At 39.1% G+C, this 21989-nt stretch overlaps 1 protein-coding gene across 6 annotated transcripts in view; it reads left to right on the forward strand.

Annotated features, from left to right (window-relative positions):
- The window catches only part of UBE2Q2 (ubiquitin conjugating enzyme E2 Q2), a 50971-nt gene extending 29121 nt beyond the window's left edge, over positions 1-21850 (forward strand). For 3 of the 6 annotated variants that reach the window (XM_086471409.1, XM_086471410.1, XM_086471411.1), the window contains 9 exons: positions 56-196; positions 7765-7849; positions 13116-13176; positions 15224-15314; positions 15641-15699; positions 16694-16742; positions 17659-17754; positions 18773-18839; positions 20832-21850. In XM_086471409.1, the coding sequence (XP_086327535.1) occupies positions 56-196; positions 7765-7849; positions 13116-13176; positions 15224-15314; positions 15641-15699; positions 16694-16742; positions 17659-17754; positions 18773-18839; positions 20832-20863 (681 nt within the window). In that variant the 3' untranslated portion in view covers positions 20864-21850. Of the gene's footprint in view, positions 1-55; positions 197-7764; positions 7850-13115; positions 13177-15223; positions 15315-15640; positions 15700-16145; positions 16246-16693; positions 16743-16816; positions 17025-17658; positions 17755-18772; positions 18840-20831 lie in introns of those variants that run through there. The other 3 variants (XR_015183824.1, XR_015183825.1, XM_086471412.1) reach the window with 3 other exon arrangements.
- The last annotated feature ends 139 nt before the right edge of the window (positions 21851-21989 follow it).

Raw genomic sequence — 21989 nt, forward strand, 5'->3', positions numbered from 1 at the left:
GTTTTGTTGAACAAAGAGCATAGTTATGTACAGTTAATTTTCCTTTATCTTGTAGGACATTGAAGATCTGGATCACTATGATATGAAGGAGGAGGAACCAGTTGATGGGAAGAAATCTGAGGATGAAGGCATTGAAAAAGAAAACCTTGCAATCTTAGAAAAAATCAGAAAAAATCAAAGGCAAGATCACTTAAATGTGAGTTAATGAATTCTGGGGTGGTGTGGTGGTTTGGTTTTTTTTTTTTGCAATACTTCTGGTTTTAAAATAGAAATGGTTTTCAGCAAATAAAGCCTACTGCTATGCGCCTAGACATAAGTTAACTTGTAGCTGACTTCCAGCATATGCAGGACGAATGTCTCAAGTTATGGGACCTAAATAGCTCTTTTCAGACATGTTTGAATAGGCCAGCTAAAATTCCAAGGTCATTTAGTAAATGGACTCATCTTTAATCAAAATCTTTGGCACAGGAGGTTAGTTGTCGGTCCACATCCCAGAGAGGCACAAAACCTACTTCAAAGCACTCTCATTCAGCCTGGGAGAATGCTATCATAATTTATTTTGCCAAACTGGGTTGGGGTATTCTTGACATTTTGGATGAAGAAGCATATTTTACCTTTTCACTAGAGTCAACTCTTACATGTAAATCCATGTTTCACACTTGTTAATGATATTTAACTGCTTGTCTAGTTTCCAGAGGTGTCTATTGTTGTCCTTCTGTCTCTTGTTTGATGCCTTTGATACAAACAGTAGTCCTCCTTGGAGAATCAGCAGAAAGCATCTGGATTGTAAGCATGACTTTTGTTGCTGAGCAGTTATTAAAAGAAATAAAGCCATATATGAAACTGACTGCATTAAAAGTCATGGGCGACTTAACATACTTAGTAAACCCAGGAATTTGTGCTTTAAATCCATTTTATGCATGAGTTTATTTTTCAGTAATATCTACACTGTGTGGAGATTGCTGAAGGGTGTTTGGGGTTTTTTTGCCAGACATAAAGCAAGGGGTCTTCTGCAGCTCTGCAGCTTTATTATCGCAGTTTTCTGACTGATCCTGCCAGGAGGCAGTTGTAAAAAACTGTTCTCCAGAGGCTTAGAAATGTTTTGTCACAAGTGCCAAGTTCCAGAGAAGCTTCTACTTCTCAAAGGTGCATGTAGGAGGAAATGATGATGTCATACAACCTTAATTTTATTTAGCCTGCCTTCCAAAGAAATCAAAACTTTTGTTTCACAGAGACTTGAAATGTGTAATGCATGAAATTCAATGCTTCTGTTCATGACCAATTTCAACCAAAGGTAAGGGTTCTAAAATTTTCCTAAGTCGCCTGTACAGAAAGAAGGTGCTTGAACTGGTGCCCACTACTGTGTGAGCTCCTAGGTTTTTTGTATGCTGTTTGGCAAGTCAGCAGACATCTAGATCATGCCAGACACAGGATGTGCTGTTTCTCATTAAGCTAATAGTTGAGGATGTGAGCAGTAGTTACGTGCAGGGGAGGGACCTGTATTTAGGGAATGAATAAGATTTAGGATTGGTATGTAGGGAACACCTGGAGTTTTGCCCAAAGAGCCAGCTTAGTTCTAGTTCATATACTTGATGATTTTTCCAGTAAATAGTTTTCTAAAAAGCCTCAGTTGCACTTAAAAATTATGTTAGATTCAAGAGACTTGCTGCTGTAAACCTCTTTTTATTTGTAGTGAGAACTGTGTACATTCAAAGCACTTGGCGCTAGGTAGGCCAATCCGCTTTTAATACTGGGTGCACTCCTGATAATCTAGTTTATCATAAGAATTAAGAGAAGAAGCTTCTTCAGTTAGCAGAATCTTGACTATTTCTTGTCATGAATTACTGGCTCTAAATAACTTTATCTGGTTTAGAAAAAAAAACTTCTTCCTCTTGCTTGTTGACACTTTAACTTGGAAAAGAGTTTCATTTTGTAGCCATCTGCTGTGCAAAGGAAGTAAAATAGAAATGCTTCTACCAGAGTTCTTCAACTAGAGTTCTTCTGCTCCTGTCCCAGTGCTGTTCTAATATGACTTGAATGCAAACCTGTCAAAAATACCTTGGACTTATGTTCTGCTGAAAAAGGCAGCATGAGATAGCTGGCTAGAGGAGACTGCTCTTTGCTTTGTCTACGAATTCAGTAATTACCTATCGAGTTGTCTGAAACACAAAGGTCACGTACTGGTTTTGTTTAAACTTAAATGTTTGCTCAGGGTTTGAGAAAATGCCTATTGAGATTCTGTATATTTCTGTATTTATAACTCAGACCTAATGGTAAAGGCTCCTTAATTGTCAAAGAAAATATATCTTCTTGCAGCCTGAAAGGCATGGTCTGGTTTACAGCCATCTAAAAACTTGGTATAACTGAAAAAAGGATTTGTAGGGTCAACATTCTTCCTTGGTGTGGAAAGCCTCTTAAAACTGTTCTTTCCCATTTGGCCAATACTGCCTTTCCTTTTGCTTTTTCCCTCCACATCTAGTGGAGCTGAAATGAACACTGCTGGTTTTTTGTTTGACAACAGCAGATTCAACTTACATAATAGCTGTTTCTCATGCCAAGACACTCGTTGATGCTGGTGCATAAACAAGGTCAGCTGAGTACAGGGAACAGGGTATTCAGCTGCTGCTGAGGAACTGTGGTATTTTTGTGGGTTGCCAGAAATAGCTGTGCTACTTAAATAATTCTCAGAGGACTTGTGAGGGTTTACTCTTAAGTGCTTGAGAACTGAAAACTACAGCTGCACTACTGACCTAGGAAAGAGCTAACCTAGTAGCACCTAAATGCCCCTTAATGCTGCTGGAACATGGGACTTTTAATAGAACGTGTTAAACGTGCTTTAAGATAGCTGAAGTTTGCTCAGTATCCTAACACAAAGCAAAATTTAAATCTGCAGCCCTTCACAGTGGGTTTTCTTAAAGGACAGTATGAGTTTCACAGACTTAATTGTGGTGGCTAAATGTAGTCTGCTTGTCACACAAACTACAGAGATCTTTTGCTATACTTTGTTTCCTCACAGAGGTAAGAAAAACAAAGCAATGCTATTTACATGCTTCCTCTTAGAAGAGGGAATGTGAAACCTAATGTAGGGCTTTGACTACTGCCCAATGCAACCAGAAGACCTTTCTGTTTCTTTACATGTTCTTTGGCCCAGATCCATAGGTCATCCTCTCTCCCCTTGGCTGAAATACAGGTTGAAGGTAAAGGTTTTCGCGTAGGAAAAAAAGTGCATGCAGTCCCGTTCTCACATATTCTTAACAGGTTAAAGACCCTTTTCTGCTGCTCAAGACTTTTGTCGTAGGAGTTTTCAGGATTTGTGTTTTATACAAGAGTACATATCTTACTAATTTTGTAAATGAGTTCTCTTCCAGTATCCCTAATCCTTCTTGCTGGCATCAGGAAATAAATTTGGCTTGCGGTACAGTATGTAACTTGGAGCAAGAATTAATCCTCCTCTTAACGTTGTAATAACTTTAAAGAACCACTTGCTTACTGGGAGTAAAAAAAGGTCTTTGAACTGGAATCATTAACTTCAAATATTTAACAGCTTGCTGCTGCTTGCTTTTCAGAGGTCTCTCCCCACATAGTCATTTTAGAGATTAATGCTTTACTTATTTAGATAATGCTATTAGCTTTTTCCATTTCCTACTGAGGAGTTTATGCACTTTCCTTTAGAAGTCTCAAATGTCCCCCCTTTCATCTTCAGATTTTATGAAGTCTAAGGTGTTATTTCCATTTTCAGTCTGATACTTGAAGCAACTATGAGTCTACTTTAACTTCCAGGAATAAATGTACTTCCACCCAAATACTGAGCAAGTTCAGTGACAATGGAGCAAACGTGTACTCTTTAGCTCTTTTTGGGTCACTTTATATTTTAGTATCTTGGAGGAGTTTCCACTTCTCATGTTTTTTGTTTTAGCAGGTAATTTTTGGTCTTGTGGCTGAACTATCTAAAATGCATTGTGAGTGAGGCTACTTACTGTACTGTTTTGATGTGTGACAGTATCTTTCTGATCAGACAGAAAACAGACAGTCTGGTCTTTGGATTTAAAACTGCAGTGAACTGCACCTCCTACCTCAGATAACTCATTTAAGGAGTAGACTGTCTTTGTGTTTTGGGGGATGGAAGGGGAAAAGAAAATGTCCAAAGGAGAAAAGCTGAGGCTGCAAAACCTCATATCTCTGGTGATTCGGTGTGGCAGACAGCTAGGGCAGTGGCACTGCTGGGCTGATTTCTGCACAGTTAGGTGTGCCCTACTGACTTGAGAATGCAGAAGCTCAGTTCTGAAGTCCTAGTTTTCTTAGAAGTTGCTTAACTGTTCTATAAAGTATTTTACTCAAATTTATACATTCACACTAAAATACTAATTGAGGATAGAAACACATCTGAAAAATGTAATGCCTATACTGATTTGGACCAAAGTTTTACGTTTCTGACAGTGGCAGAAGCGTGTCCTTGGGCGGAAGAGTCTGAGAACAGGACAAGCTTGTAGTGATGCATCTCATGAATACTTTTTGTGTTCAGCAGTTTTGGCTCTGGGAATTCTGAACCAGGTGTTTCTGTTATTTGCAACTCAGCCATTGGCATGTTATCCACGTAGATGTTTATGTCCTGTAGCAGGGATTTCTCCAGCTTACCTGCTTATTGTTCTGGAGAACCACTAGTATTCTTGCACAGGAGAGAATGATCAAATGAGACTTTTTGTGCCTATTCAATTACTTAATAGGAAGAATGTCACTTGAGGATTTTCTGGCAACTCTGTTAACTACTTCAGTTTACAAATCAAATAACTATGCTTTTCTGCTCTTGGCATCAACCCTACATGACAAATACCTGTCAGATCCCATGATTGACCATTTATTTCTAAGGCACTTCTGACTGTAAGTCTTGATCTCACAACTGGAGAAATGGGACCTTTTTCTCCCTTGCAGTGCTAAGTCCCACTTTTCCAGAAGGATACAGAGTTGTTTATATCTGAATTCAGTCTTTGAAAATATTACTTGCATATAGTGTGTTATTGAAAGTTAAAGTTTTTAATTTTAGTGTGATTACAGTCAAAGCTGAACTCACAGCTCTGCTATGTCATGCAATGGTGTGATACAATTAGTACTGTCTTCTAAACTGCACTTTAACAGTAGTTACAAAAACCAAAAGTGATGCCAGAATGAAGACTGTTTCAAAGCAGTGGTGTTTGGCATTAAGGTGACCATCAGGTATAGCAGTTAATCTCTGCTGGCTTCCTCTTCAGCTTCCTCCAAGGGTACTTCAGAGCATGTAAAGTGAGCACCTGTACTAAACGTCTTAGGTTAAGCTTGCTAGCCTTTTTCTCTTGATCATAGATTACTGGTTTGCAGTCTGTTGATTCTTTAGAGTAGCAAGTCTAACTATATTAAATACTGCTATATAAGGAGTGGGCAGCCCAACTAGAAACTCCTAGGAAAAAAGGGTGAAAAAACACTGTTACAGATGAACTCTACTGAGACTAGCTTATGCTCGCTAAAATTTAACATTTTTGGGTTTTTTAAATACCACTTCAGTTTATCAGCAGTTATAATGGCACTGAGGAATATGTGGGTGTATTAAGTTTTGTTTTTTAAATTACTACAGTACAGAAGATACTTAAATTTTCACATGCAGAGCTTCCAACGTATTATGTACAGAAGTTACAGAAATTCAGTAGCTTAATTTGATGGAAATAAAGATGCAATGAGGAAACTAGTTTTCAACAGGATGTCTTTGAGAATCTAAGTTGTTTTTAAATGCCCTGTATTTAGAGGTTGATATTCTGCGAAAAATGTAAGAAAATTACTTCTTTCAGTAAGAAATACAGTAGATGCGGCAAGGATATCACACAGCTCTACACAGAAGAAAGGCAAAATCTTGTCACTTCTCTGTGAAGTTTCTTTCCTGCAGGCTCAACACATTCATGAATCTCAACCTCAAGACTCGCAGTACAGGTCTGAAAAAGCATAGCAATTATTATGCAGAGAATGGTGGTTAACACTGCGTTGTGTTAACTTGTTAAGTATAATGCTTCCTTTTTCAGCTAACCTGCAAATACTGAGCATAAATAGTAGTAATCTGCAAATAACGTATATAAACAACCAGGTTTTTTCTGTAAAACTTCATTTGCTTGCGTTAAAGAAAGAGAAATCCCTTTTTTGATACTGCTCCATAGACAAGGGGCTTCAGTAAACTGAGAAATTACTTGTCTGGAGCCCTGTCTTTATGTAGCTTTTGTTTAATCAGATGAAAGGAGTTGCCTTTTATTTCCATATTTAATTACAAAGTTCATTCTTCATACCAGTCCGTTAAGAAAAACTAGTGGAATTTCAGTAATCTGCATAATTAAATCCAGTGGAATATGAAAATGAATAGCCTAAAAGAGCAGTCCGCAGATTATAAGTGTGAAGCTAAGCATATTGTATGATGCTCCTGAACAGAGAAGACAGAGGAGTGTCTTCAGCATCAAGTAACTCTTACTGATGTTTAATCCTTCTTGTAGAATACATAGTACCACTGTTGACTTCAGGCAAACAGGGATATCTTTCAGATGTTAGACAATGGTCTTACCTGCTTCAGATTCTTCCAGAAATACTTCTCTGACGCTTCTGTCCAAAAAGGATCTGTTTGTAGATGTTCTTAGTGTCTGAAATGAAACTGAAGAAACAAATATCTTCAAATTTTTAGATGGAGCAGAAAAACAGACCCATAAACTAATCATTCAGTGCTTCATATAGAGAGGCTGAACTTAACTTTATTCTAGGTGGGGTTTATTTTTGTGTTTGGTGGTAGTGGGGTTTTGGGTGGTTTCTTTGGTTTTTTGAGTTTTTAAAGACAGCTATGTTTTATATGCATCACTTAAAGGTCGGGGGGGGTGTGGGGTGTGTTTGAGGTGGTGTAGTGTGTTTGTTTGGGGGGTTTTTTGGTTTGTTTTTTTTGGTTGTTGGGTTTTGGGTTTTTTTTTGCTTTAGCACTGTATCGCAGGCTGTAATATCAGGTTCAGAAATTGTAAGATAAGTTCTAGGTTTTCTATTGCTTTGAGATGCTGAGTAATACAGAATGTAGTTCTAAAAGAATAGAAGAGATTTCTGCCCTGGTTGCATAAGCCGCAAGAACTATGACAAATCACAACAGAATGTTTGGTATTTTAAGGTTTTCTCAACGTTAGTCGTCTTCTATGTAGGTGTTGATTTTTTCACTCTATTGCAAGTAATAGCGTTGCTTTCGTTCTGCATTTTCTAAATATGTTGGTTGCTGTTACTTCATCCGGAAGCTGCTGTTCTATAGTGGATACAGCCGCTGTACCTTTTTTTGTAATAAAAGTACACTTCTGAGAAACCAGTAAAGCCTTATATGTGGAAGCTTGTTCTTAGGATTAGTCTTACTTTTCTTTCCAGTGCGTAAGAGCAGAAGGTAAACAGAAATATTTCCCTATTAGAAGTCTACTGTGCACCCATCTTGGAAATCAAAATGCCGGAGACTAAACTCATTAACAGAAAAATGTCTGTTGTACCTTGATTATAACTTTATATGGCCTATGCCATATAGTAGTATATATTAATGTGCTACTTTGGAGGGAGTGTCTTCTTTCTTTTCAGTAGTCTTTGCTCATAGGAATACGTGACTTTTCAAAAACCTAATCCTAGTAAAGAAATTAATATATTCTTAATATGTTCTAGGTAGTATAACTTCGTAATGGAAATAAAGCTGTTTGATGTAAATAGTAGTTTTTACTTATTTGGCATCTTTTTTGTTTGTTGCAGGGTGCAGTCTCTGGGTCAGTTCAGGCTTCAGATCGACTTATGAAAGAACTCAGGGATATATATAGATCACAGAGTTATAAAACAGGTAAAATGCTTCAGATTTCCCTTCTTAAAATACACTCCAAAAGAATTCTCTTGGCAAATACTTCCTGCTAATCCTTCTGTGTTTTGTTGTCATATGTATGTATGTATGTACATGTGTGTATGTGTATATATGTGTGCACATGTATATAAAAATATATAGATACATACATTATATATGATCTCATTACATAAAATAGTGTGTTTGTGGAGAAGGAGGAAGTGAGGATATGTAGCCTTAAAATGTTCTTCCTTTTTGTTATGCAAAGCTTCATACAAGAATTAACAGGATTGGTGTAACTGTTAGAATGCTCTTGGGGTGCATGACTACAAAGAGCAACTCAAGATTACTCCTGTGGGGCTTCTTGAGTTTTCAGAACTACCTGAAATTCAGCTCTCCAGGAATATAGGGCAAAAGTTTTTGACCATTACCAGTGGGTAGTATTACCCACAAGAATATGCTTGCTGTAGAGGGATATGTGTTCAACAGCAGAAGATTCTGTTGTTATACAGGGTTTAACATTAATTACACTGCTGTTACTTTTATTATTTTGTGATGGTGTTAATCTGGTCCTGAGCTTTGAGTATTCCTTAGAATAAGGATACGAATGGCAATAGAAAACAAGCTTGTCTTTTGTTTGAGTAACAAACACTGATTAGCTTTAGGTAGGTAGGTGGTTGACTTTCTACTTACTCCATATAAGGGCTGTATCTAAACTAGCTCAGCAAAGGGATCAGTATATTTGTCTGAGTGTTACCATACAAGAAATAGAAATTACATAGATTTCAGGCAAGTTGTATTCCTGTAGGTCAGCTGAGTAGATAACTCCATCACTGCAGCCAGGTATGAGAAGCTGGTGTGGGCCAGAATGGGAACAGGAGGAATGCCTTATTAGAAAGTCAGTCTAAACTTTAATCCTCTATCTTTTGCTTATCTGAACTTCTCTATTTTATTTCTAGTGGGCTTAAATCTCACTTGGTGGCTATAGCATTTTTTAATTCATGTGTGAAAGGACAGAGTTGAAGAGACAAGAGGCTCCTGTTTTGATTTGCAATATTTAACTTTTAGATAGTTTTATGTGCTGAGGTACTGTGAACAGTAATAAAATGTCTGCAGTATAAATTTGATTAGGTAACCTAGGGTTGACCTGATGTAGTCCACTTCTTTTAGGCTTTATTGTGACTGAGTGCTTGCCAGTATGCCTTAATCACCATCTATCCGGTAAAGAATGGATTAGTAGGTCTAAGGAAGGGTCTAGAAATAGATCTGTATTAAGTTTTGAGGTGTGCTTTACTGCCCGTGTATGATCTTCAGAGTTTGTTTTTGTGGCCGGAACAAAGATCCGGTGTAACAAATCTACTTGACTATAAAGACTGTGTGGTGCTTAATCACATAGTTGTACTGCTTGGAGGTCACAACTAGGAGCCCCTATAATAGGTGTAGGATTTGGGTTGCTTAATAATGCCATTTCTTGGCTTTAGTTTAATAACAAGTCTTAACTAGTGGCAAAAGACTGAACTGATGTAGGAAAGCATACTCTAAATGATGAGGAAAAGTAAATCTTGCTAAACTGTAAAGAAAGTTGAGATACTAAAGGGTGAGTATAGTAACTTATTAGCTTATGAGTCAAGAATATGTAAAAGACTGCAACTGGGTGCCTCTTGTCGATCTCTAAAACATGGTAATAAAGTGTCAAGCAAAGGTTGACACTATAAAACTGATGGTAATCCTGCTTTGAAACACTGTCCTACTGATACTTTTATTGAATTTTGTGAGTAAATGATGCTGTTTGTTATGACTTACCTAGATTCATTCCGTATGGCTTCATTTACTCTTAGGACTTGAGCAAATTTACATATCAGTTCTTCTCCTTTGCATAAAATTCCCGCTTTTATAGCCTAGTTCCGTCTTTTGTTGTTAGGTAACTGTCACCCTGTGAGCAGGGGCATGGTAGATAATTGGCTTTTTTTTTATGTGATCTTTGTCCTGAATACTTGCTCCATGGTCCGTTTTCCCCTTAATTTAATTTCTTACTATTAACACACAAAGGGAACCATTGTGAAACTTCAAGGTTCTGGTAACTGTGCAAGGTAATTTAGCATTGTTTTCATTTTCTGTAATATAAGCCAGAAATTGCAAGGCTGTTTTTTTTAGTTGCATAAGTATCACTGTGTTTAGCGTATGTGAGGTTACATGTTTTCAGGATTAACGATAGGACAACACTGTTATTTCTGTAGTGAACAATACTTGTAGCAGTAGTCCTTTAGCTTTCTTCTTTTCTGATAAACTGTTTTATAAAAAAGTAGCATTAAAAAACTCTGTCGGGACTTCAACTGTGGGTGTATATTCAAGCTAGTATTCATTTTAGAACTGAAATTCCTTTGATGATTGAAATACTACTGTTGGACTACAAGCAAAAGATGACTACAAGCTTGTTGTCAACAGGAAAGTTGCTTACCTACCTGGAAAATCTAGGTTAAGAACTACCCTTAAAAAGAAACAGAAAACCATTTTCTTATGAGCTAACAATCAAAACGTATTACAGCAAGTTAAGATATTCTGCTATAAATTAGAATTTAATTAACCTATTTTGATAATAGGAGCCACAGGTCCTCCAAACTAAGGTGATCTCATTTCCAAATACAAAGTTGGAGATTTTGTTAGCACATATGGAAGAATTCACAAAGGTCTTAACATGATTTGGGGGGGTAGGGAGGGAGGGGAAGGAACAAAGACTTCGGAAATGTGAACAGAAAAGATTTCATTTGATATCTTTAGCATCTGTGTTGTTCATATGTAGTGACTTCAACAAACTGCTTTTATCCAAAGAGTGTATGGGATTTACTTCTAGTTGTAGTAAAGTTGCTGTAAGACATTGCCTCTATTTTGGAAGGGGTCATTTTTCTTCCTACCTTTTCATCTCTTCATTTTTTGCTTGCTCTGTGGTTCTATATGCTTACTTTTACTTCACCACCTCTATGGATGGCCTCTCAGAAGAATAAAACAAAAAACCTCCTGTGTTTGAGAGGGGAACCTAGCTTGATTCCCTTCCCTACCTTAAGGACCTCTCAGAAACAGGTACTTATCAGATAAATAATTCTTGACAGTAACTTTTTTTCCCTTTTACTGCCTAAATTAAGAAAAAGCATATGAGCTGGTTCCAAATAACACCTCTTGACTATAAAAATAAAACCCAAACAAAACCCCCCTCAACTTTGGATACTGTTGTTAAGAAGCTTCTGTATCAAGACAGCAAGCAACCCTGATGCTGCTGCTGTTCGTGAGGACATAGAGATACTATTTAGCTTAAAATCTGGGTACCTGAAAGTTTGATTAAGCAGCTTGCTGTCCTGTTAAAGCGCATTCTTGTCAGTCCTGAACTGTGCGCAACTCTCTGAAGAACCCTTTTACAACTTCTGGCTTAGGTACAGTTCAGCTCTTAAGACCAGCAGAAGTTACTCCTTTGGGGAAGCTAGTCAAACATGTGGACCTTGGAGCTGAAGGACTGGTACATGAGTTCTGGGTAAGAGCGGGACTTTTAGGGTAGTGGAAGGAACGCAGGAATAGGGAGGGCTAAAGCCTTAGTGAATAAGTAAGCTGATGGAAGTTCTGTTGTGATCGTTTAGGATATTGTCAGAATCCTTACTGTGACTTGATCTATGGTCCACAACAAGTATTTTATACTCGTACTACTTTCCAAAGCTGTAATACTGAGAGGCTGCTTCATCCAGTGTTTGGCCCCTTTGGGATGTAGTGGAAGAAAATAATCTGGATACAATGGTGACATAGATTCATCATTAATAGGAGTTGATAATGAGGAGAGTTCTGAATGTTAACTCTTTTGTTGTTACATCAGAGCAATACAAATTGACATTCTTAAAATTAGTGACTTCCACTTATACTAAAGGCAATTTAGAAAATAGTGTCCTTGGATCTGGGAAATTGGAAAAAGGCCTTAATAAAGCTCCTTCTGTTCATCTTTGAACAGAAATGTGTGGTTTTGCTGAACTAGCTGCTGATTAAAAGGGTAATTTAGAGCACAGTGAGTAAGTTTCCAGATGTACTTTGTTGTCCTAGACTTAAAAAAACTTGAAATCATGATACTGGCTGCAGTACTCGCTTGTTTGTGGCACTGTGGTGAGGAGAAACAGGCATGGTTTCTTCACCTTTTTTACCGAGTTTTTGAATGCTTTAGAAATAAATGTGTGTGGACAGCTTGAAATGTCATCTGTACTCCCAAGTACTAATGCTTGAAAGTTTCAACTGCAAGATAATGTATTCTAGAATAATAAACCCCAGAATGAATACTGTAATTCCCTGGAGAGAATGTAGTGACTGCAGTCGATTGGTTCTGTAGCCTTCAGAAATCCTAGGCAGATTCCTGATTTGCTTATGTCTTCCAAATAATTGTGTCAGCAACAGATATGTCATTAAACATTAGCCCAGGTAGCAAGTTTAATCATAGTTGTTTAGTTTATATTCGTGAATAGTCTGTGGGGGAAGAGATTAGACTTTTGAAGATTACTGATACCAGTTTCTATATTTGATCTTATGGTTAAAGATGTATTGCTTTTTCTTGGGCTGCTTGTGAACTTCTACAGAGAGGAAGCTTGAATATACAAGAAAATGGCAGATAACCTTTCATCCTTCCCTTGAAGTGAAATGCATAACTGTTGTTTCACATGCTTGAAACAAATAGACCACTGAAAATCACCAGATGGCTTCCAGAGACTAATATTCTTTTGCTGCATCTTCTACCTCTCTTGGTCAGCTGTTGGGAATGTGCTTCATGCAATGCAGTATCTTCTTTTTTTGGGGTTTCTACTCCATACACTATCCAGTGTCCTGTCCTGGTCTACCAATACTGACGAGAACCTGTGAAATACAGTGCTGCATACTCAGGCTATGTGTTAAGTGTTTTAAAAGCCTGATGGTCGTGTACTGGGTGTGAAGTATACTGAGTACTAAGCAAGCCGGAGTTGTAGCTGTGGTAAGTTTGAAGGAAAACTGGGAAGGTGGGGGGAAATGGTTAAGTGTCAGAAAAACATCTTGATTCTTGTGGAGTGTTTTTTTAAATAAAGCGAAAGAACTTTTTTCCCTTGTAGTTGCTCCGAGGTGCTTCTACTATTGGAGGAAGAATGTGCCTCAGTATCTTATCTATTGCTACATGTACTGACAGTATTTGTACTTAAAAGCAAAGAATGTCTTTGCTAAATTTTACTTTGTTAAACTTTTAGTGCATAATTAATTCTACCTAATATTTCTACAGGGATATACTCAGTGGAACTGGTAAATGACAGCTTGTATGAATGGCACGTTAAGCTTCTAAAGTAAGTTATTAATGTTTTTTCATGTTCTGAAGAATCTATTTTATTGCTGCAGAGATTCTTAGTTTTGATAAATGAGAATCTCTAGCGAGAGCATATAAAATAGTGTGTGGTGGCTACAATTGTGGTTTACAGAAGTGTGTACAGAGATCGAACTGCAGTAACTGAGTTGGCAAAAAAAAACCCAATCCCTCTGCACAGCCAACACAGTGTGTATTACTGTAGCTTTCATTGCTGTTCAATTCTCTTGCCAAAACTACTGCAAAATATGAAACCTTAAACCATGAAATTTTTTTTGTCTAGCGTTTTTGTCTAGATAGTTTTATTTTAGTTTTGTTTAACTTCAAGAAAATGCAACTTCCAGTTTCATTCAAGATGTAAGAAAGAACAGAACGGCGTTAGTGTCATTAGCTCTTTATTTTTGCAGTTGAGCAGACAGATAGGACTGAAACTTTTAGGTGTAACATAATTATGACTTATATTACTTGGCTTCTCTTACGTACTGCTTTTCCGGTAACTTTAGTTCTAGAGGTATGATATTGAAATCATTCCTGCTAACAGGATCATCTGCCATCGTCCTACAAGATAGGCTTTTCCTTCCTACAGGTTATCTCAACTATGCTGGGTGGCTGCAAAAGATGGCAATGGATGAAAGCACTTCCATTAGTTCAGATATGTCGTGGTGCATGTGTATAAGGACATAAGCGGTTTCAGCACAACAGTTGACCTGCCTGTAGGATTTGTTGCCTCATCCTAGTGGCCGAAATACTGTTTTGTTTCCTTCTTAGTGTAATCATGGGCACATGAATGTTTTGAAGCTGAAAGTGGCAGGAGTGATGTCTGTCATAAAAATCTGTGCCATATTACAGGAGACCTTGTCTGTTGAGCGTTTCTGTAACAAAGTACTCGAACCACTGTGCAGTGATATGAAACCTCTTCCAAAGTGCTGTGAGCAGGTCTGATTTTCTGCCTCCAAAAAGGAGGAAATGGGGTGCATGCAGCAAACGGCTTCCAGAATGGCTAAGAGAGTATAGGAAGTACTGTGTTTATCCCAGCAAAAAGTGTCTGAAAACAAATGAACTGTGTGTGGACTAGTTGAGGGGGTAAACGAAAACAAATGAACTGTGTTTGGACTAGTTGAGGGGGTAAACGTCAGGGAGAAAAGAGCCCATTTGACTAAGGAACAGTATTGTTACTAGAACAAGTAACTCTGAACTGGCCTAGCACAAGCTATGGCTGGAAATGATAGGTTTCTAAGCATTGGGAGATTTTCTTCTGAAACAGCTTCTTGTTGGTAGGATGGGGACAGGCTGCCCAAGTAATTCTGAAATAGGATCTAGTAAGTCTGTGGTTTCACCTCTAGCAGAGGATTGGATTTAATCGGCTACCAGTCCCTTTAACATACGATTTTGGCTTGCTGCAGGCAGTTTTTGACTAGTCTCTTTTAAAAGCTGCTGGGGTTGTCACAGCCTGGATGGGATTAACCCAGTCGTGTCTGAATCAATGTCTAGGCTGCTCACCACCAGTGTTTTGCAACAAACAGTTGTTGAAATTCTGCTGAGTAGAAGCTACTGGCTTTAGTACTTCTGCTGATGCAGATTACTTTTAACAGCTGATACAGAACTACGATCATAGTCCATAAAGGATTCACTGTGCACTGAAAAATAGATCACTACAATCATCCTGTTAAATTCTGCACACACACCCCGCCTGCCTTTGTGGAACATGCATTTCTGGTGAACTGAAGAGAACTACAATTGCTGTTTTCTAATAAACAGATTATTTTGTGCTACCTATGTTCAACTTGATAGCATTGGGAATGTAGTGTGTTGCAGCAAGCTTTCATGCTGATCTCGCAGCGAAGTGTTTACTTTGTAAAGGGAGCAAGAGTTTTCTACAGTTCACCTTAAATTACAGTTTGTAAACCACAAACCATAAAGGAGCTCTTTAAGAGTAATTACTATTATTTAGGGTTGGTTTTTTTACATTACATTACACGTGGTGAAAATATTAACTTCATCTAGGATCTCCCCCCCTGCTTCTTTTATAGGGTTGATCCTGATAGCCCACTGCATAGTGATCTTCAGGTCTTAAAAGAAAAAGAAGGTGTAGAATACATTTTACTCAACTTCTCTTTTAAGGTATGTGTCTATTAGAAGAAATGCTGGGCTGAAATTTGTAGCTTCTAGCAAGTGACTGAAATGACCCTCAGCTGTTACTTGGGTAAAGATGGAGCTGTAGCATTAAAAAAATAACAATTAGAAAAAAAATTGCAACTTTTAAGTTCGGTGCTAAAGCTTCCCAAAACTTGCTTTTTAGCTAGTGCTGTGGAAAAGTGATTTTTACAAAAATGAAAAATTGTACTGCTTTAGATCTGATTTGCCAAATAAGGCTATCAAAATACTTCCTGGTTAGGAAAAGAGTGTCACAGTATGTTTCTTAACCTGTTTTTTATTATGCTTTTCAGGATAACTTCCCTTTTGATCCTCCCTTTGTGCGAGTGGTATCTCCTGTGCTCACAGGAGGGTAGGTTTGAGTTGCCTTACAGAAATTTTACTTCATGGTAAAAATACTACGGCTTGAGATTGGTTGACTGGGTTTGCGGGGAGCATTTTGAGACTACCTGCACATTCAAAAATGCAGTCTGTCAGAGCTGGTGCTGATTCTGATTTGATTTTAATTGCTGTGTGTCTTTTTTGCATTCAGGAAATGGTTAGTACAGTTAAACAGTGCTCATGAGGGTTAATGCTACCAAAAAAGTAAACAAGCAGTGCCAGACACCAAAAAAACTCATTTGGATTCTTGTTTTGTTGTACTTGGGACTTCTTTGTAGAATGAAAAGAAAGAATGGCCCAGAAGGTTTTCGGTGATCGTTTTCCCTGTGAATGTCGTGCAGATCCATGTTTCTTGAATGTCTTGATCGTAGAGGAGACTGCGTTTTTGGAGTGGTAAATTCTACTCCCTCATTCCAGGTTTTGTGGTGACCAGACCAGTCCTGACTGCTGAGTCCGTCAGCACAGTGCATGATGAAGGGTTACTGAAATTTGAAGGTGGTTTGTAGGAAAAGAGCAAGTGAGGGTCTGCTTTATCCCATTTGTCTACATCTTGAATTTATAGGTGCACCCACATTGTTTGGAATAGTGTTAAAGTTCTTTACAGAAGTGAATTTGTTTGGTTTTTTACAACTACCCATCAGTACTGTGTATACATAGTGTAGCCATAAAAAGCAACCTTCGTTTTTTCATGGGCTGTGCAAGCAGTTGTGCAGACTGGCTCAGTCACTGATTTTCAGTGTAGTTAGCAAAGGAATTTTTTTGTTGTTGTTCTCACAATGCCAATCTTTGCACAAGTATAATGTGGCTAACTAGTTACAATATATTACTGGTTAAAAGGCTTTTCAGCTTTATGCCAAGAAAAATTTAAGAAACTAGCCTGCAAAATCTTAGAAGTGCTCTGAACAGTTTTCATCGTTTTGCTAACTGCTGATGTCCAATACATTTTCTTTCATGTTTGTTTCTAGGTATGTCCTAGGTGGAGGTGCATTATGCATGGAACTTCTTACTAAACAGGTGAACATGGGCTCTGTTATCTGGATAATAACAAAGCATGCTTTAAAATAATGAAAATAGATGTTTCCCCTCAGCTGAAGAATCCTTGTGTGGAATAAGTTACACACTCCAAAGGGAACGTGGTGGAATAAACCTCAGTCCCACAAGATTTGTCTTGCTGATCTTGTGTGAGATCTTCTTTTCTGCCTTGGATGGCTTACAAGAGGTCTGAGGAAGAGGCAAGAACTGAGAGCACGTCAACCTTGAATTCTCAGAATTTCTGGGAGGGAGCCAGTGTAAAGAGTGAGTTCTGAGGAGCAAGGCACGGTTGTCTTTTCCAGAAGCTTCTGCTACTGCATGAAGTCCGCTCTGGAACAGTGAGGAATGCAGAAGATTCTAAGCATAGATGTGTCTTGTGTAGACAGAGTGATTGGTTTTCTCCTTAAAATAAGTAGATATACAACAAGTAACTATTTCCAAGCTCTGGCAGAAACTTTGGTGAACCCTGGAAGGTAAAGCAGTGCCAGAGATGAGCACTAATTTTCATGGGAGCAAAATTGTCATAGTGCACTCAATGGCTTCACTAGATAGCAGTCTCTTCTGCTTCTTACAACAAGAAGCTGAAATTTCTGTTGTGACATGGCTGAAAATGTGTAAATTCTATAATAATGGAGCTTTTCTTATTTCTGTCTTGCTGAATTTTGGAAATGTGTGATTCAGCCTTTTTGTGTTTCCGACGAGTTCCTAGTACTAATACTGTATATACTTTTCCAGATTTTTTCTGGAAAATAGAAGTTCTTAACTGAAAACAAGTAGTTAAAACTAAAACTGGAATGCAGAAAAAAAAAATCCCCAAGGACACATTGCCAATTAGATTCGCAAGGTGAGCACAAGAAGCAAGTACCTGTTACATGGCAATATTTCCTTCCTCCTCCAGGGCTGGAGCAGTGCCTATTCAATAGAATCAGTCATCATGCAGATCAATGCCACTTTAGTCAAAGGAAAAGCCAGAGTACAGTTTGGAGCCAATAAGGTAAACGCACTGTTATATCAATCCCACAGATTACTGCGAGGCTTCCGTTTCTTTGCTGATGTGCGTAGAAGGTGCTTGATGACGGAATTGTCATTGCAGATATATTTGTGGATTGATTTACCTTGTTGTCTGGTGCATGCATGAGCATTTTATTGGCAGTTAACTATGAGTTTCTTAAGAAATGATGAATGTATGAGGAGGATAAAACCTTGGGATGGGCAGGGTGTGTACGTGGTTGGACTTGTACTATCCCCGTATTGGCAAGGGGGGGAGGGAAGGAGAATTCCGATTTGGGAATCGGGAGGATTTGGAAATTCTGGCTCTGAGAAGGGCTGTAGATAACAGCCTGACTGCCAGGATCACACACACTGATGTTAGGAAGTCCTCCTCCTTTTGCTGGACACCTGCAAAGTGTCATGAGAGAGTGAGAAATAATACCATGGAAGTACTGCTGAGCGAGCCATTCAGCAGTAATCGAAATCATAACTCCGTTCAAGTGTGCATGCTGGTAACAGACCATAACTTAAAAGACTTTGAAGTACTAAATGCTGTTTTCAGAGGAAGTTTAAATATTAAAGTCACTGAAATTGTCGCTTAGATGCCAGTTTTTAAGTACTGATTCAAGGACAGTGAGCCTAGGTAAGGTGTAGCGGTTTATGATCCCAGTTCTGTCTGACCCGGTAGCTGGTCAGCTGAGCAAGAGAGAGTTACAGTGGGGGGATGGCCTGAAGCCCACTGTTCCGGTCGCACACGCTTCTGATGTACCTCAGGTTCTGAACCTTCTGGTAGAGGGGCCTTTCCAGCAGCAGGGGTATGCAAATTATTGTTGTTGTGATGGATGAGAAATGAGAAAATAAGGGTACTTGTCTGAAAATCTTGTACTTTAAAGCCAGGAGTGTTGTAACGTTTTGCATGGTTTTTGTTTGTAAGCCCTCTGTAGGGTTTCTTTGTAAAACTGTTTCTAAGTCTCGGGTGTCTAGATGCAGGGGGGTTTATGCTATTTTTTTCCTCCTTTCAGAATCAATATAATCTAGCAAGAGCACAGCAGTCGTACAAGTCCCTAGTACAAATACACGAGAAGAATGGTATGTATTTTCTTGTGGCTTTGTTCTTGTCTGCACAGCAACCTGGGAATTGGTATTTGGCCACAGTACAACTTGAAGTGCCAGAGTGTCTCATACAGGCTTGGGAAGGCCATAAATGCTGTTTCCTTTTTCTCATCTTGCACTAGGAAGGCAATAGCGCTTAAAGTAACGTGACTAACAATCGTTGCAATTTTTTCAGCTTGCATCAGTGTTCCACGTGTTCCCGCTGTCTGTTGAGAGGTGGTGCCATTTCATTTCCAGCCAGTTGATCTAGGAACTTCATTGATACTGTAGCTTTTGAAGTGTCTTACTTGTTAGCGAAGTACCTGCTGGAAGTTTGCCTCTTTCCCTGAAAGGCTTTGTTTCAGTGTGGCAAGACCTTAGTAGTAGTAGTCATTTAGGAAGAGATAAAGTGGAAAGAAAGACCAGAGACTAAAAAATACGAAAAGTCCAAGTGAAGTGTGCTGGCTGGAAAACTCTGCAATAGAAATGGGAGACTTTTTTTTTTTTTTTACCTTATTTACAGCCAGTTAATGGTCTCTCAGCTGCAAAAAACAAGTATTCAAGTGCTTCCAGTATTAATTGCATTCATTGTGCCAGGATGAGAAGACAACAAATGACCTGAGACTTTAAAAGGTTTAAGTGGCTTAGGTGTTATGTAAAAGCAGTCAGCAGAATTGGTCTTGTGATGAGGGAGCTGGTCCCAGTGGCCGTGTCTGTGGTGTTCTTTGATCCAGGTTGGACACAGTGTCCCCTGGGAGTTCCTGTTGCTGACAACATGAGAGCGTATTCCATCGTGACTGTAGCGAGCACCTCAGTTTCCCTACCGCTAAAATTTGGCATAATGCCCTCTCGGCTAATGGGAGGAATCACAGAACAACAGGGGTTGGAAGGGACCTCTGGAGATCACCCAGTCCAACCCCCCTGCCAGAGCAGGACCACCTAGAGCAGGTCACACAGGATCATGTCCAGGCGGGTTTTGAATGTCTGCAGAGGAGGAGACTCCACAGCCTCTCTGGGCAGCCTGTTCCAGGAAGATCAAAGATAACGACTATAAAATGCTTTCTAGTTTTATGAAATTTTGATCTTGCCATTAACCGAGTCTTTTGCTTTTTTAGTTGGCTACAAAAGCCAGCACGGCTGGCTGTTCGCTGCTAGCGACGTGCTAGCCTTGACTCAGCGATTGCTGCTGCGTCAGGAGCCGCGCACAAAGCATTCACAGCACTTACTGCTGCTGCAAAAGGCGTCTTTGGCTTAGAGCTGCTGCCTGTTCTCTGGGACAGCATAAATAGGCCCTGTGTTCACTGTACGGAAATTCAGAGGAATTTTTACAATAGTGGCTGGGAGAATATGATTGGAGATCTGGAGGTGGCTAGAAAAAACCATGCACGCTTGATCAAGTATGATTCAACTGCTAAACATGCCAAATCCTATCAGGAGACAAGTTATTCAACTGACATTTCTGAGCCTATTTCTACAGCAAGATTTCAGGAGTAGGATAAACGGTTCGAATGCTTGTGCGTGCCTAACTTCACTATGCAAGACGGGATTTATATCTCCGTATCCCTGTGGAGTCATGTTTGTATGTCTGTCCATTAAGTGGCATGAAGGCTTGGGAGTTTTACCTCTGTTCTGTTTGGTTTTGTTCCAGCAACGTTCCTCCTTCAACAGCTTCCTCTGCCCAGCTTGTCCAGCTCAGGATAGCTGCTGCCACCAAAAAAAAACAAAACAAAACAAAAAACCCACCAGACTTGGAAGTAGTGAATTTTCACACCCAAATACTGTGTCTGGTCCTGGAATCGGCCGCATGCTTTATCTCCCACTGCACACCCCTGCAGTGTTTAGGGCACCGGGTCTGGCCGAGCTGGGCTACTTTGAGAGGGAAGGAAGGAGCCAGATTCGGCTTCCGCCTCCTGCAGACTGGGAGTGAGGCGGTAAGATCGTCTTGACGTAGCAGTGCCGGTACCTAACGCGTTTCTCCGTTCTCCGTAGGCTGGTACACTCCTCCGAAAGAAGACGGCTAACGTTGAGGGCTGTTGTATACCTGGACCAATGTCAACAAAACAAGCTCTTTTTTATGTTTTCCAACACACAGACTGAAGCTATGAGTGCCCCTGTAACAGCTGTACTGAAGACTTTAGCTATTAGATAAGTTAGTGGATAATCTGCCAACTGACAAGTAAAGTATAAGTTACAGCCTTACCATTCCGCTCTTCTTAGGTACCTGGACTGAGCAGTTTGGGCCTTTACCGTATTTGTTCTTATGGATTAAGCATATTTGGGCCACGCCCTCCCTCCTCCCTTTTTTATTTGAAGTGTAAGCTCCTCACAGCAGGCTACCGAGCTACTAAAGATCGTTCGATAGGAGTGAGTTGTTCACACACTTTTGTGTATTTCTTACCTTTTGCAAAATGCAGGCTGCAGAGACTTGCGTTGTATCGTTTCATTTAAAGCCAAGAAGTTTAATACATTGTTTAATACTGTTTTAGGAAATGTCAGGTCTTGCAAATCACAGTAGTTTTTTCTGGTCTAAAATGACAGCATTTGTAGTATTTCCAAATTAATGATATAGGAGAAACACATGTATGTTAAGTCATTAAACATTTTTCATGGCTGTATGAGAATATGAACTGTTTCTTGGAAAAGATGCTCTTTGTTTAGATTATGTTAATTTTTTGTTTTGGTTTGGTTTTTTGTTCTTGTTTTGTTTTTTCAGCAGAGCAAGGCTGTGCCAATGAAACCTTGTAACTAGTCACTTCCACTGGGGCATCAGAACTTGCTGGGCTGTTCCTGCTACTTGTTGGCTCCACCTCCTTAACAAGAAGAGCCGCAGTATGAAGCTTGAAGTTATTTAAAATACTAAAAACCTTTTTAGGTGTTCCATTTTATTAACGGGTTGTTGCAATCATTTGTAAACTAATGAACTTGTAAAGTGATTGGCACAAATCGAGATGAAAGTCCTTGAATGAAAAATTTTTATATAAAAGCTACAATAAAGTACAAAAGCACGTCGTCCGCTTCAGAGGTTTAAGAAAGGTGGCCATAGTCATGGTGGTTTTGTTATCGAAAGGCTGATGGGAACCGAGGTTCGTTCTTTATTAGCAAATGAATCTGGGTCTGTGTAATTTCACTCTCTTTCATTGCCTTACC

Source organism: Leptosomus discolor, chromosome 11 (assembly GCF_034619465.1).
Source record: "Leptosomus discolor isolate bLepDis1 chromosome 11, bLepDis1.hap2, whole genome shotgun sequence".
NCBI lineage: Eukaryota > Metazoa > Chordata > Aves > Leptosomiformes > Leptosomidae > Leptosomus > Leptosomus discolor.